General features: G+C 41.9%; 2 protein-coding genes across 2 annotated transcripts; both read right to left on the reverse strand.

Moving 5' to 3' along the window:
• Window positions 1–34: 34 nt before the first annotated feature.
• shisa4 (shisa family member 4) lies at window positions 35–4,266 on the reverse strand. The gene is made up of 5 exons (XM_077726630.1): window positions 4,012–4,266; window positions 3,144–3,321; window positions 2,603–2,739; window positions 2,344–2,535; window positions 35–1,904 (listed from the first exon to the last, which is right to left on the reverse strand). Exons 1-5 carry the CDS (start codon window positions 4,100–4,102, stop codon window positions 1,864–1,866), a joined length of 639 nt encoding a protein of 212 aa, XP_077582756.1. The 5' UTR covers window positions 4,103–4,266; the 3' UTR covers window positions 35–1,863.
• Window positions 4,267–4,633: 367 nt separating this feature from the next.
• On the reverse strand, window positions 4,634–14,524 carry ipo9 (importin 9). The gene is made up of 24 exons (XM_077726635.1): window positions 14,121–14,524; window positions 12,432–12,493; window positions 12,277–12,363; window positions 12,005–12,206; window positions 11,851–11,939; window positions 11,509–11,595; window positions 11,313–11,432; window positions 11,067–11,167; window positions 10,597–10,655; window positions 10,275–10,426; window positions 10,023–10,121; window positions 9,852–9,958; window positions 9,645–9,784; window positions 9,392–9,554; window positions 8,921–9,147; window positions 8,702–8,850; window positions 7,679–7,807; window positions 7,333–7,608; window positions 7,069–7,235; window positions 6,622–6,755; window positions 6,432–6,554; window positions 6,225–6,344; window positions 5,740–5,816; window positions 4,634–5,598 (listed from the first exon to the last, which is right to left on the reverse strand). The coding sequence occupies exons 1-24, from the start codon at window positions 14,269–14,271 to the stop codon at window positions 5,488–5,490; spliced, it is 3,132 nt and encodes a 1,043-aa protein (XP_077582761.1). The 5' UTR covers window positions 14,272–14,524; the 3' UTR covers window positions 4,634–5,487.
• Window positions 14,525–14,537: the final 13 nt, after the last annotated feature.

The following is a 14,537-nucleotide window of genomic DNA, read 5'->3' on the forward strand; positions in this document are numbered from 1 at the left end:
AAGACAATTAACTTGACAAAAGAAGGCACAGGTATCAATTCCAAAGTTAAATTTTATGCCATTAGAAAGAAAAACTTCACTTGTTATATATATTGCAATGTCATCCCTTCCACTTTCAGTTTTGTAACTCACAGCAACTTCAAATAGACACTTGGTCAGAGGTAAAAAACAAAAAGACAGATAAATTCTTAAGTAGAGATCAGGTGAAAGCATTCAACCATTACTAATAATATAGTAATACTTTACAAAGGTTCACTACCCGTTTGTTCACAAAAGCTAAAATATGAGAAATAATATCAGCACATTGGAAACTAATGCAGGCAACTTTTCCAAAATCTCTTGTAGAAACGCAACGCAATATTAAAAATCATGGATTTTGAGGGTTAATCTATTAAAAACTGAATTTACACTGACGGTGACGTCCCATCTATTGGATAATTTATCGGGGCCTCTGTGGTAACAAACGGTGTAAAGTCTACTCACCCCTGTTCAAATGACTGTTATACTTTTGATTCCTGATAAAATGTCAATGACCTGCTTTGAAGTCCTCACAGATCAATCATTCAATCAATCAAAATATCAATACCAAGATACCTGATTTCTGATCTTCAGTTGAGGTACTTGAACTTCACTCGCAGTGTAAAACCAGCCTGGCAAAGACGAGGTGAAATATTTGTGCATCCAGTTCAAAACCTCAAAATAGCTAACTCCCCTGACCTGATAGGTTCCAACAGAACTAATAAGAATAATAAATACTCAACACAGAAGTCACGCAACAACATCTTACTTGGTTTGACATCAATACAAAAAGTACAGTGGCTCTACTTGGAGGGAAAAAAAAAAGTAGGGAATGTGCCAATGCTGGTCAGATGGTACAAAGTGCAGTTTTTCAACTAGCCAGAGAATTCAAAGTAGCACAAACATCATGAAGCAGCAACAATGGTAAAATGTAACGATGATAGCAGCGCCACACTGGGAAGAAAACGGCAATTCGAAAGGTCACAGCGTCAATTTTATCCAGTTTGGTTTTGGGAAAATTCTTCCCCAGTAGATTCATATTTTGACTTGATGACCTATCCTTGCAGTATGACATTTCGGTAAAATTTGTGCTTATGGGAATACTATTTTTGTATTGTTTTTTTTTTAATTACAGAACATGACTGTTGACGAATAGCTATTTTTTTGGAAAGTAATTTTTATATATTTCTGACTTATTCTAACGCTTTGAAATATTTTCTTCACATATAACTTTTCTCTGAAAATATTAAGATTTTGCTTGCATACAAAAATAGATTTTTCTTTTCAGTGTGGCACTTCAACACTCCTGTATAGGCGGCAATTATTTTTCTTGAATCCAACATGCATATCAACTGCTCGTTTTGCTCACATTCAAACATACAACATGTATCATGTTCGTGGATCAGTCACTAAAATGAGAGGGCATGTTGTCCTCTGCCTCATTACTTGTATATCGGTGTATATAATACAAAAAAATATATATCTCATGAACCCTGATCGCAATAATTGTAGGAATCATCCAAACATCAAGCCTGCCAAATATCTGGATGCACGCCACCCTCGCTTTTTCGTCATGACTTCTTCAACAGAACAACTTCATCATAAGTTTAAACTAGTGTTAATGAGGCGACTTCAAAACTTTCAGATTCATTGCAGCTTTTGTCAAAAGTCTTTGAAACTGTAAACTGCAAAACTCGCATAGAGTCAATTAATTTGAAAAAAAAAAGGAAGCGAGTGGAAATGTTGTTAAACATTCTTCTTTTAAAACAGTCCTTTGACTCTCACGGCTGCTATTTAACACATTGATGAGTGTTTGTGTTTGTGTGGGTGAGTGTGTTTAGCTGATCAGTGACCAGGATACTGCGGGGGAGAGTATGGGGGAGGAGCTGAAAAAGAAAGAAGACGTGTATGGTTATATGCAATAGAAGTTAGTTATAGTTGTCCACAATATGTCAAATAAGTCACTTTATGACTGAATTTTATTTTCCAATAATAAACAATCTCCTTATTTTACAACAAATTCAAGCTACTTTCAAAATACTGTATCTTATTTCACATAAAAATACCATATTTTCACACCAATAGGGCTCACTTAAAAGCTTTCTTTGAAAAGAAGCGCCTTTTCTATTGACAAAAAAAAAACTGAAAATACACCTGCAACTGAGTTCTAAAGGTCTGAAATTACGGTAACGCTTCTTCCCCAAAATTACAACAACAACAAAATGAAAACCCGTTTAAAATACTGGAACTATTCTTGTGAAATTGCCACCTATTTTTGCAACTTGCTGTAAAACAGCAACTTATTAGAACTAATTTTGTCATTACCTTGGCTGTAAGCAGCATCCATATGGGGAGGCGGATAAAGCCCTGGCTGCATCATGGGGTACTGCGGGGGCATGCCCGGGTACTGAGGCGCCATCGGGTAGCCCGGATGTGGGTACTCAGACGGGCCTAGCGGTTTCCCGTAAGCGTCATACAGCGGCTCCACTGGGTAACTTGCCATGGGAATTTGCTGGGCTGTAGGCCAAAGATCTGGGTAAGATGGCGCGAGGGACGTCTACATCTTTAAAATGCGGAATCTTACGGTCGTAAGGAGTCCTGCCCCTCTGCAGCCTCCGCTGGTAGAGATAACAGCAGGAACACATGAAGCAGCAAACCATGGTGGCGATGATGGCAACGAAAAGCAGGATGGACGAGGCGATGCCAGCTAATGTAGTCGGACTGAAAGGAAAGAAACAACACGGATTTAGCACAATGCGCTACCACACACGGATAAATTAAACAATATAGCCGAGTGTAATCCCCTTGCATATACACAGTTGGCTAGTCACATTTTTCCCAGGGAGTGTATGCCCAGCTATTCACTGAAAAAATACATTTCCCCTCGCGGATTAATGTTACTGTACTCCCATGCCACTTTGATTCATGCTCACTCACGGGAAAGCAAGGAGTCAGTGAACTTTTAAATAATTTGCAGGCATTAATGGGGACAGGCGTCCAATCTGTTGGAAGTGGGAGATCTTGGCAGCCATCCTTTATTGCCGACCTGCCCTTATTAAAATTGATTGGACGGCGGGCGGCGTCAAAAGCAGCCCTAGGGTAAATAAATGGCCGGGCACGCTGACCTGAACTGGAAGAGCATGCAGCGCTTCTGTTCACGCTCGGTGATCATTTTGAAGGCGTCCAGGCAGCAGTAGCGTCGTTGACAGTTGCCGCAGCAGAAGGTGATGAGCGGACAGTCAAAGCCGTTATGCCAGGTGCCATTTTTGTCCACGTACCACAGGCAGTCCTCGTTTGCTGAGACTGCAGATGAGGACACGCACGCCATGTTGGTGTTAATAACAATGGTACACTAGACACTACAGAACTTGATCATTGGTTCAATAGTAAGAAAATCTGTATGTTTTCCACACAAATGTTTAACAAAATTGGTAGGTATGACAATGTGTTTTGTGATTTTTATCTAAATTTGAATTAATAAACTCCAAGCTATCACTTTTTCACTTCCACAGTATAGAAAATACATTTGACCTCCTATTTCTCAAATATATATTACACTGTTATTGTTAAATACTAGAGTAACACTAATTTAGTGATAAAAATACGTAGTAATACGTAGGTATTATGATTAGCTTGACTAGAATGAAATTCAATATGGTGGCCATTAATTTGCATCGGCGTTTCCAGAAAGTACCCGGATGTACCCGCTATTCAAAGCATTGGCATTAAACTGCTCCTACGGCAAATTTAAATCGAATACACATATAAGTATATTCTATACCAGGACTGTATTTTAATGATGTTGATTTAATTTATTTTCCTTGTAAAAACAAAATATAGCCGATAAACGAGCAGTTCGCGCGCCAATACGTCAATACCTTCTCAAAATAGAACCAAACAAAACTGGTACGTACTATAAATAAACAAATTTGAGCATTGCCCGTTAGAAAGCAGCGCACCGGGGCAATAAGGGATTAACCCCAAAAATCTTACCCGGAGAAGAATAGAGGACGATGGTTAGCATCGCTAATACGGCCGTCGTCGACACTATCATGGACGCGCTTCTGCCCGCGTGAAACGCCATTCTTGTGGCAAGGGAAAATAAAAATGACTAAACGACTAACTGTTGTTGCCACGCATGTTCATGGCGAGGAAGGAGAGAGGAAACAGGAAAAAAAAATGACACACTAGCCGACTATGACGCCGTTCCACCCTGAGCTTGGTTGTCGGTGATGCTTTCAAGTGCTTTGTAAATGTCGGTATTATTGATATTATGCGTCCCAAGGTGGCTTTTACTTGAGAACAAGGGGTCGATAAATATCATTTATAATGAAATATTTGAAGATTGATGTCATGGAATACACCTACTAATTTATGTTTTTATTATTGACTGCTATATTCAGTAGTTCACTTGAAAATGTAAGCCACAAACTGACGAAAATTGGGTTCTTGAATGCAACATAAAATCCTTGACAGCCCCATGTTAATGAAGTGGAGGCAGATAGTAGGCTAGTGTGGATTCTTCGTCTTTTTATTAATCTTTTTATTGTAAATGTGCCGACTATGATCAGAATTTGTTCAAGGAAGTGGTATAATTGTTATCAGCCCAACTGACAAATGTACGACACCTTTAATTCCTTCCTAGCGAAAAAAGAAATCGTGTTTAATACAGAATTGCATTTTTCTGATATAAAATTGTGGAAAACATAAATAAAACTGTGTATTTCCAGTAAGCGGTTTCAAAATACGGGGAGACACTTGGTCTTTGGCATATCTTAAATATGTTCCAGTTGCACATTCTCACTTTAATACTATGTATTGAATAAGTGAAAATAAATACAACAATACATCAAAGTTGGGAGAAGCAACAAGTTAAAAGGGTGCTTTTGTTATGAAATTTAACTGTACAAGCACAAATTAAACATTCACAGGATCTGAAAATGAAAAACATTGAAAAAGCAGATTATTCATGATTTAGAAATATTTTTTTAATTCCCGCCTTCCATTGGGCGCGAGACAAGGACAAAGCTTAGAATCACCATGGCAACAGTGACCCCACCCTAGAAAAAAAAAACAAATAACTAAACAAACCATGATAATGCAACGACATGAGTGGACAAATAACTTTACATTGAATGATAAGAAACGTTCAATATATCTCCTGGGAGAATAAGGCAGACGATAATTTTCCTGCTTCTCCAACGAACGCCTCATGTTTTTTATCACATAAAAACAGGCAGCGTTATAAAGAGGAATTGGCATTGAGTTCCAATGTCACGGCTGACCCATGAAAAACTCCCGTTTGAGCCTCCCCATCCAGTCTCTTCTGCGTCACAGGGACAAAGTCTTTAACAAACACGGGAAAGCGGGTCGTCACTATGAAGTGAGCTCTCTCTTCCCGTTCTTCCGAGGGCAATAAATGAGCGTCGGGAGATAGGAAGACGGAAAAGATGAGCTGGGGAGAAGAGGCTAGAGGCCTATGGACTGCAAGGTTTGTCTTTCATTGTTGTTGAGGTGGCCTGAGAACATGCTGTAGCAAGGCTGCTGGGCAAATTGCGTCAGGAAGTCGGTCAGGTAGGCCTGGTTGGATGGAAATAAAAACATGTGAAGGTTTGGGTCTTTGACTCATCGGATGCCAACGACAACGGGAGGGCCAGCGTCTATTGCCGTTGATAGCAGGGAATAAGTTGTCGTGTGCCCAGAAAAATGTGGTGGGTGTACCTGTAGATCAATCTGATCTAAGGGATCGTTTAAGGCGTCTGGGTCGTCGTCGTCATCATCGTCGTAATAGTCATCATCTGGAAGAACAGCAAATCAAAATGGTGGATGATAAGGATATTTGATTCAAATTTAAAACAACAGGATGTTCTCCAAATTGTGATTTGTTTCTTCAAAAAAATTGTACGGTGGGATGTTTATTTAAAAAATAAAATGAAGGAATTATTGGCAAGACTGATTATTTTGCAGTGAAAAAAAAGAAAAACTGTAACACTGAATATGTATTGGATGTCTACTATATTGATGAACACAGTGAAAAAAAGAAAACAGCCACATGATTGGATGTCTATCATTGTCAATGGCGGTGAAAGAGTGCTGTAATTTTTGGATGGATATAATAAAAAGAATAAATACAAACATCTAAGTGAAACTGTATTTTCTTTTCGAAGTAAATTAAAGCGCAAAGAAAACCCCCAGACTATTACTACCGTATTTGTTGGAGGAAATGAGGTCTGATATCAGCTGTCCTGCCAGCCCTTCTTCATCCTCCTCATCCTCCTCCTCATCACCACCACCATCTTCCTCCTCCTCACACATGCTGCTGGAATCTGAGAGCAAATACAAGCAAAATTCATTATTGATTGATACATCTCCAACACGGCAGTGAATTCGATTATTTGACGAGTCTTCCTGACCACCGTGACTCCAGTCGGCTGCATTAGTTCGGCTGGCGTTGGCCTCCACGACGGTGGACAGCTCGTTGATGATCAGTTTAAAGATTTTCACCAGCAGAGGAATATTGGTCCAGCGCTCTGGATCTGCCGTTGGGGGTGATAAGCATTTAAAACCAATGGCATCATATCTCAAATTGTTTTGAGGTCTTACTTTTGGCCGTCTTGGAGCGGGTTCGGATGCCTTCTGCCGAGTTGTAAATCTCTTCTCCCTTCACCATGATGTCCTGAAGGCGTTTGTCGTCGGTGTTGAGGCTGTACTGCAGCAGTTTGCAAAGAGCCACCGAGCTGCAGAAACAAACGACCAACACAAATTCACCAAAAATGTGGGGGATTTGACAAATATGCTAAAAACAATTTAAAAAGGATAACCACAATTTGCTATGACAAAGCTGCTATGCTAGCCACGTTTGTGAAGTAGTAAGGGGATTTTAGCACCAAATAGAAAAATTGGTCAGGAATAAATCATCTGTGGATTCACCCGTTCAATCCTGGTCTGTCTTCTCTGATGCTGAATACGCTCCATTGTTAGACAAGATAAGACTAAGACTAGCCATACATTTGAGGTGATTTGATTTGAAATATGGCACCACGTCCTGACCTGACTTTGCCCTCGTACTGTCCATAAAAGAGATGTTGCCTGCTCATCCACTCAGTCATGACAAACTCCAGGGCAGGTTTGCCCGTGGGGCCGGGAAGACTGCAGAGGAAGTCCAAAAGAGGCTCCAATTGGGAGTGAACCAGGTGGGCAAACACCATGATGAGAGACTGCTCAGAATGAGAAGAACAGACAAATGATTCCCATTATTGCACTGAAAATAACAACTATCCAATATCACCATTTTTTGGGAATTCTTTTTGTCACCTGCATGACACTTAAAGTCTCCGCTTGCTGCATCTTGCTGAGGATGGCTCGCAAAATCTGGTCCAGCTGCTCGCCGAGTTGCGTCCCCGCCCGGGAGATGAGCGTGGACACCAGCCTCCCGACGAAGATGGCCGTGAACTCTGAGGTTCTCGGGTCCAGCAGCAGGTTGACCACCTGCATGACGTACCACACGCCACTGTTCCCCTGGTCGTCGCGCCACTGGGCGATCTGCTCCAGAGCGACCGACACGTACGCCCGCAAGCACTCGCCGCCGTTCTGCCCAACAGAAGAAGCCGCTTTACTTGAGATTTGCCCGAGACGACCAACGGCCGTCCGTCTCTTCTACCTGCATGACGGTATTGTCGTCGGTGCGTAAAGTGCATTGCGCCATCACCGGGAAGGCCTGGCACACCAGCATCTCGGAAAGAGGCGGCTTGGTGTTGCGTACGACTGTGGTGAGGGTGTCGATGGCCGTCTGGAAGCAGACAAAAGACTTTTTTGAAAATTTCTATAGAGACAATGTAAGATTTGACAGATGGAACAAGTCTGTCAATTGGAAAACTAAGCCACAGATTAGATGGCGCCTGGAGATCAGTATATTGCTTAGCAACTGACTCATGTGGGCTAAGCAGTTAAACCTGAAACTTGAAGAAACCTTCCCAGTGTTCTAACGGCTTTATTTCATAAACTGTGTGTGTGTGCATATAACAAAATTGGTGGACTACGACCAATTTTGTATATATGTGTGTATGTGTATATACACACACACACACACACACACACACACACACACACATATATATATATATATATACGTATACATGTATATGTATATGTATATGTATATGTATATGTATATGTATATGTATATGTATATATATATGTATATATATATATATATATATATATATATATATATATATATATATATATATATATATATATATATATATATATATATATATATATATATATATATATATATATATATATATATATATATATATATATATATATATATATATATATATATATATATATATATATATATATATATATATATATATATATATATATATATATATATATATATATATATATATATATATATATATATATATATGCCTATTTTACTATTGTTACATCAACATATGTTCGTTCTTGGTTTTCAATCACAATGGCAGAAGACAATGAAACTCCCGAGTGGCAGATAAGAACTGTTCATCTATAAAGACTTTTCCTATTCTGTGTCTAATAAAGAAAAATATTATTAAGCAATCATGATTGTTTTTCTAATTCACCCAACAATTGAAATTTAACAGAATGCTTTTCCTTCCATTGGCATCATGGCACATCTTTGTTGACTTACTGCGCATAGTCCAGTCGGGATTTTGTCAGCGGGGGCCTGCATGATGCTAACAAGCGTGGGAATGAGCCGTATCTGCATGGGTCCCTGACAGCCTTCAATCTGGGACAGTTCTTTGAAGATGCCCTGAGCCAGGGAGGCAACCACCGGATCTGAGGAGAGCAACACCGCACACATTGTACACGCACTACCATTTTAAAGCCAAAGACAGAGCAGTCATACCATTGCTGTATTTGAGGAAGACGGCGATGGTGAGGGGGCAGATCTTGTTCTCGGCGCTGGTGGTGAAGGCCGGGTCAAAAGTGCACACAATGCACAGCGTCTCCATGACCAGCGCCAGCACCTCTGAGTTGAACTGCGTCGCCAGCCCCACCAAGCCCTCCAGGATGCTGGGCAGGTAGGGCTGAAGGATGAGCGTGTTTTCAGACAGCTTCAACTGGTCACAATAGCTAAAGAACAAATCATTTGCATTACTTCAAATATACATTTGTGCGACCACAGTGAGAGGATTTGAATGTCTGTTGAAGTTCTGATATTCCAAGTGCAACTTTACTTTAACTCATTCACTATCAGCAAAAGCAGATATTTGCAACTAATGTTGATTCATTACAAAGACAATGTCTTTTCTGGAAAATGAATGGCTACATTCCAAAATGTTTTCCCACTCCCACATACTATTTTATTTCCACTCACCCCCAGATGGCCCTGACCGAAGATACGCGCACTGAAGGCGGCTGGCTATCATGGAGCCCGCTCACGGTGGCCTGCAGGAACTGCTGGATAAGCGCCGGCGACATGGCTACGGTGAAGCGACTGGCTGCCCACAGGGCGCGCCCGAGCAAGAACGGTGACACCGCTGCGCAAAGTGACAAAACGGTCAAGGCCATGCTTGTTTGCTCATTCAATGACCGCTTCGTTTCGGTCGGGCATTCATTTGCGACCTCACCTGCCAAATTGAGGTCAGCCAAGACCACACCGGCCAAAAAGCCGTGCATGTCAAACTGAATGCGTCCGTTTTTGACGTTCTCAGTGATGATGCTTTTGACCGAACCTAGGGACAGCATGCAAGCTTCGTGGATCTTCCACCTGGTCAAGGCGAGCCGGTGATCAAAAGGAGGAAAACAATACGCGGACAAGACAAGAAGAAACCGACCAATGCTGATCGCCACTGTTTTTGGCTTGCTCTGCCTCCTGGAAGTGTCTGGTGGCCGCCGCCGCCAACGCTACTGCGCTCTCATTCTGGAACTCGGCAGCAACCGCCTAACACACAAGATTTTACTCACTTCATCGTTGACAATGTGTTAAAAGCAATGTTTTAACTCACCAGCAGTAGATCCTGTGCAGAAATCCGAACTGTATAAGAGAGGGTGTCATCATCCTCATCCTCCACAAACTGGTGCGGGTTGGCTGACCAAACTTTGATCTGCGTGAAGACAGATTGTTCAGCCACATTAATGCCAACTAAATCTCATGTAGGCCGGACTAGTTTACTTTTGGGCCCAAAAAGTGAACCTGCTGGCCACCACGGACAGGGCCAGATCCAAAATGGATCACATGTAACAACAATATGGCTCACCTGATCCTCTGTCATCTGCATGTAGAGGATGATGTAATAGATAAGCTCGGGCAAGGCCTTCTTCACCGTGCTTTTGAACTTGTTCTTCTCCATCAGCGTGTGCACAAAATCAAAGATGCTGAAGACGAGATTCTCAAAGCCCAGGACTTCACCTGAGTCAATGGACGGTGAGAAAGCACGTTATGGTTTGGAGTTTATTGATCCCACAATGAGGATCCTAGTATGGAATTAGGAAAAAAAAAAAACCTGAGTACATAAACACAAAACATGACACCAAGTTTCAAAAGACTAGCACACGTATGTTTTGTTGTCATGCTCTTACCATCCGAGTCCACCGGATTGTCCACTTCTTCTGTGTAGTTGACTTCTGTTCTGACGTAGGTGCGCATGCCGGTTAAGGGATTTTAACCTCGTTTAGCTTTTCACAGGCACCCATTTACATTTGTTAAAATACAACTTAAGGAAAAATTAGGGGATGAGTTGGTCTGGGCTACTCCAACCACAAAAAAAATAAAAATAAAAAATAAACACTTTTATAGCATAAGCCGATGCTAGTGTTTGTTACAGTATTGTTAGTGTGATTGTTTACTGGCTTTAAGCTAAAGGCTTTTGCAAACAAATGCTAATTGTGGTTTGCATTTTACTTCACAGTAAGTGTTATTTTCTTTGTCACCTGCATCGTATCACGAGTTGTCTGACAGCAAAGAATTTCGTAGAAAATACGAGTATAACATGAGATTTTGAGCAACTTATTTAGCCTGATAACTGGGAAATGTCTCGGCAAGAGGATATAAAGCTGCACTTTCAGTCAACGTGTTCCAAACGATGGGCAGAATCTGCTGCATGGAAGACACCATGGGTTTGGGGAAGTTCTGAACCAATGCTGTTATGGCCTGCAGAGAGAAGAAATACATAGCCATATGAGCGCTTGCAGATCACGTGCAAGCAGTAGGACAGGGATCCTCAGTTTGGGATCAATTATTCTCAATACATCAAGTTAATTACTTTATCTGTAGCAGTACTACTATTTCTTTTTACCTTGAGGACTTCCATCTTCAGGCCGCTATCTGACGAGGGACCGTCGGGCATTTGTAGGGCCTGCACAAACGCTTCTGTAAACTGCTGCACGACGGGAAAAATCAAGGCTTTGGCTGCACCCTGAAAGTAGACAGAAATACTGTTAGGAATGTCGGGATAATTTTGTACATGTAACAAATTTGAAGTGCGCCCTTACCTTTTCAAGCTCCTCAATAGCACAAATGAGGTTGGCACAAGTGGTGAAGATCTCCACGGCTCTGGAACGGGTACGGATGCTGTACACCTGCACAGGTGAGAAGCACGAAGACAAATTCAGACATTGACAACCGTACAGATCTATTCAAAATTGATTAGTTTGACTCAATCACTGCTAGCTCAGATCACATATTATACTTTGCTATTCAAAATTGATTAGTTTGACTCAATCACTGCTAGCTCAGATCACATATTATACTGAAGTTGGTCGAAGAGGACATTTTGATACCAGTCCTATAAGAACATAATAAAAACATTTAAGGAAAAAAATGGTTCAAATGACCTCAGCCATAGTGAAGATCTTGTACATTTCCGGCAAAATGACGGGAGCCACCAGTGGCATTTGGGTATCCGTCACTTCTCGCGTGAATTCTAGAGAAGGCACAATTCCATGAACGTTCCCAAATGGATTGCCAGCTGAAAAGTTGCTAATGTACCTGTGAGAACCCTCATGGCCCCGTGCACGGCACTAACGTCACCGCTGACCAACATTTCCATCAGGATGGTGAAGAGCTGCGGCCAGGCCTCTGGCCAGTCCCAGTGGGCGATGGCGGACACGGCGTAGGCCACGCTGGAGCGCACCTTGCTGATGGATTCGCGCAGGCCACTGGGCAGCAAGCTCCTGATGGCGGCTTTGGCCTGAAAAGTACGCAGGCTTGAGAGGGCGCTCGCCTATTCACTCATCCGAGTGGACGTATTTCTTCATTACCTGCTCAGTGGTTTCGGGGGGCCGGAACTTCTCCGAGTGGGAACACCAGTGAGTTTCTACATATTGTTTCAGGATGACCGATGCTAACTGTGAAAGATTTTGCGGTCAGAACACTGCTAACTTCTTATAGTGAGACTTTGTTGGCGGCAACTCACCTGGCGTATAGCGAGCGCTCCTTGAGGGTCGACCGTGAGCTCTGCCAGGTGGACGCCAAACTCTGTGCAAAAGAACATACGGAAAAAGATGAACACTTTGAGAGGTGTTTTGTACTCGCTACTGGTGCAGTTTTTTGGTGATGTTGACCGTTCCCTTACACTGGAAGTAGAAAAGGATATGAAATGAGCTAAAAATTTGAAGTGAAATATTTTGAATCATAAAACTGAGATCAGATAAAAAGTTAACCATTACAATTTTAATCAAGCAATAAACATAGATATAGAGACACTATAGATCGAATCCAATCCAAAACGGACAAAAAAACATTTGGAGACATTTATCTGACTTTAGAAAATGACTGGATATTTATAAAAACATAATTCATATTTTCAGACATTTTGATTTGCATTTACTACATTTCCAAAAAAACGTTTTTTTAATGGAATGACAGGACCTGGATGGCATTTGTGTGTATGCATTTCATAATAAGTTTGGTAATGAGACTTTTACTAACAACAAATGAGGAAACTTGACTTTAATGGGATTCCTCCAAACAGTCACACTGTACACTAGTTTCAACACCATTTGAGAGCTTGCAGCAGGTTTACAACTAAAGCGAGATAAGGCTGGTGTGGACAATGTTCCTGCTGACAAGTGGGGGGCCTGCCTAGGGGGTCTGCTGTACAAACAAACCTGACAGTCTCAGACAATGGACACATGCCAAATGCTCTCAACTGCGCTAACTGTAACTCTCCAATTCAGGTGACAATTGTTACGTTGAGTCTGCTGTTTTGGCTCTATAATTTCAAATTCATTAGCAAAAGGAGACTTTGGATATGTATGTTGGAGTTAGGGCTGTCCAAAATATTGAAAATTATCAATACATAAATGTGGTTATTTGCTCGGAAAAGTGTTGATTTTTAGTTATGTTTTGTCGCCAGTAGTGTTGTCATGAGGTGAATGATTTTGCACCATGCTTGATCGTCCAATCTATTTCAAGTGGGAGGGCTGGCAGTGAAAGAATGAACCCAGCCATCCCAGTTCAAATGGAATGGACGGAACCCTGATAAACTCATTTATAGAGTTTTTATTGAATCTTTAAGGACCACACAAATGGACACCTACCATCATCAATGGCACTGTAAGTATTAATAAACAATACCATTTAAATTTAGCTTTTTTTGTACATGATATCAAATACTTCAACTAAAAAAAAATGTGTTTAGGGGTTTGTTGACTTGAGCATTTGCCATCTGAATGTACCCGTGCCGCCAGTTGAAAAGGGTAACAGGTATTTACCCCAGACTCCCACTCAATTAAGAACTTTTACAGGGGAACTGTCAAGACTGAGTGAGTGGCAGCCATTGGTTTCCATGGCAACCGAACCATAGAAAAATGTCCAAGGGTCCATTTTTGTCGTACTAGGACCTGATGCAAATTGAAACGCAGGATTTAGCCAAGCTAATGAGCTAATTGCCTACCTGTGAACTAAAACCTTAAAGTTTGAAGCTCAGCGAACGGAGACGTGGCTAATCTCGGCTAACATACTAGCCCAAAAGAGAGACAAGTTGTCCGCATGGCGCGTGGTGGTGACCCCTCACCCCTCCTTCCTTGTAGTCCCCACTCTCGTCGCCCGCACAAGGGGGCCTCGCCCGGTATAAAAACTCCTCTGACGGGCCACCACTTACCTTCCGTTACTTCTAGAACTTTAATTTGCTCCTCAGCGGCGGTTCGCACTTCTTGAACCGGGGACAGGATGGCCGTCAGGGTCTCCATGAGAGCCTCTTTTAGCCCCTGCTGGACCGGGCCGGCCACCGAACCCGCCCGAACAGCGCTCATGCCTGCTATATATCGTGTCGTTTCGGTTCTTCTCCTCTATACGGTTGAAGGCAGCACCTCCGCGGAACGAGTGGGTCGTCGGTCCACCGGCAGCTGCCCGAGGAGGTGTCGGAACCTCGGCCACGAAACACTAAGCGCGCCAATGCATGGAAAAGCCGGAGGTGGGGGAAGACTTTCTCTTCTTCTACTGTTGTTTTGACTCTTTGACAAGTAACTTGTATTGCGAAACACTGCCACCTATCAAGCCCAAGCGGGAGTTATTTGGA

The sequence above is a fragment of the Stigmatopora nigra genome, chromosome 10, assembly GCF_051989575.1.
Source record: "Stigmatopora nigra isolate UIUO_SnigA chromosome 10, RoL_Snig_1.1, whole genome shotgun sequence".
NCBI lineage: Eukaryota > Metazoa > Chordata > Actinopteri > Syngnathiformes > Syngnathidae > Stigmatopora > Stigmatopora nigra.

What these genes read in the sequence shown, in the direction of transcription:
- shisa4 (XM_077726630.1), bottom strand. Translation starts at nt 4,102, where the DNA reads ATGGCGTTTCACGCGGGCAGAAGCGCGTCCATGATAGTGTCGACGACG. An exon ending in CGTCCTCTATTCTTCTCCGG is followed by an intron (nt 3,322 to 4,011) that starts GTAAGATTTTTG and finishes CCTCATCTGCAG; the next exon opens with TCTCAGCAAACGAGGACTGC. An exon ending in GGATGCTGCTTACAGCCAAG is followed by an intron (nt 1,905 to 2,343) that starts GTAATGACAAAA and finishes TTTCTTTTTCAG; the next exon opens with CTCCTCCCCCATACTCTCCC.
- ipo9 (XM_077726635.1), bottom strand. Translation starts at nt 14,271, where the DNA reads ATGAGCGCTGTTCGGGCGGGTTCGGTGGCCGGCCCGGTCCAGCAGGGG. An exon ending in TTGACTGAAAGTGCAGCTTT is followed by an intron (nt 10,656 to 11,066) that starts ATATCCTCTTGC and finishes CGGCATGCGCAC; the next exon opens with CTACGTCAGAACAGAAGTCA. An exon ending in TGCAGATGACAGAGGATCAG is followed by an intron (nt 10,122 to 10,274) that starts GTGAGCCATATT and finishes GTCTTCACGCAG; the next exon opens with ATCAAAGTTTGGTCAGCCAA.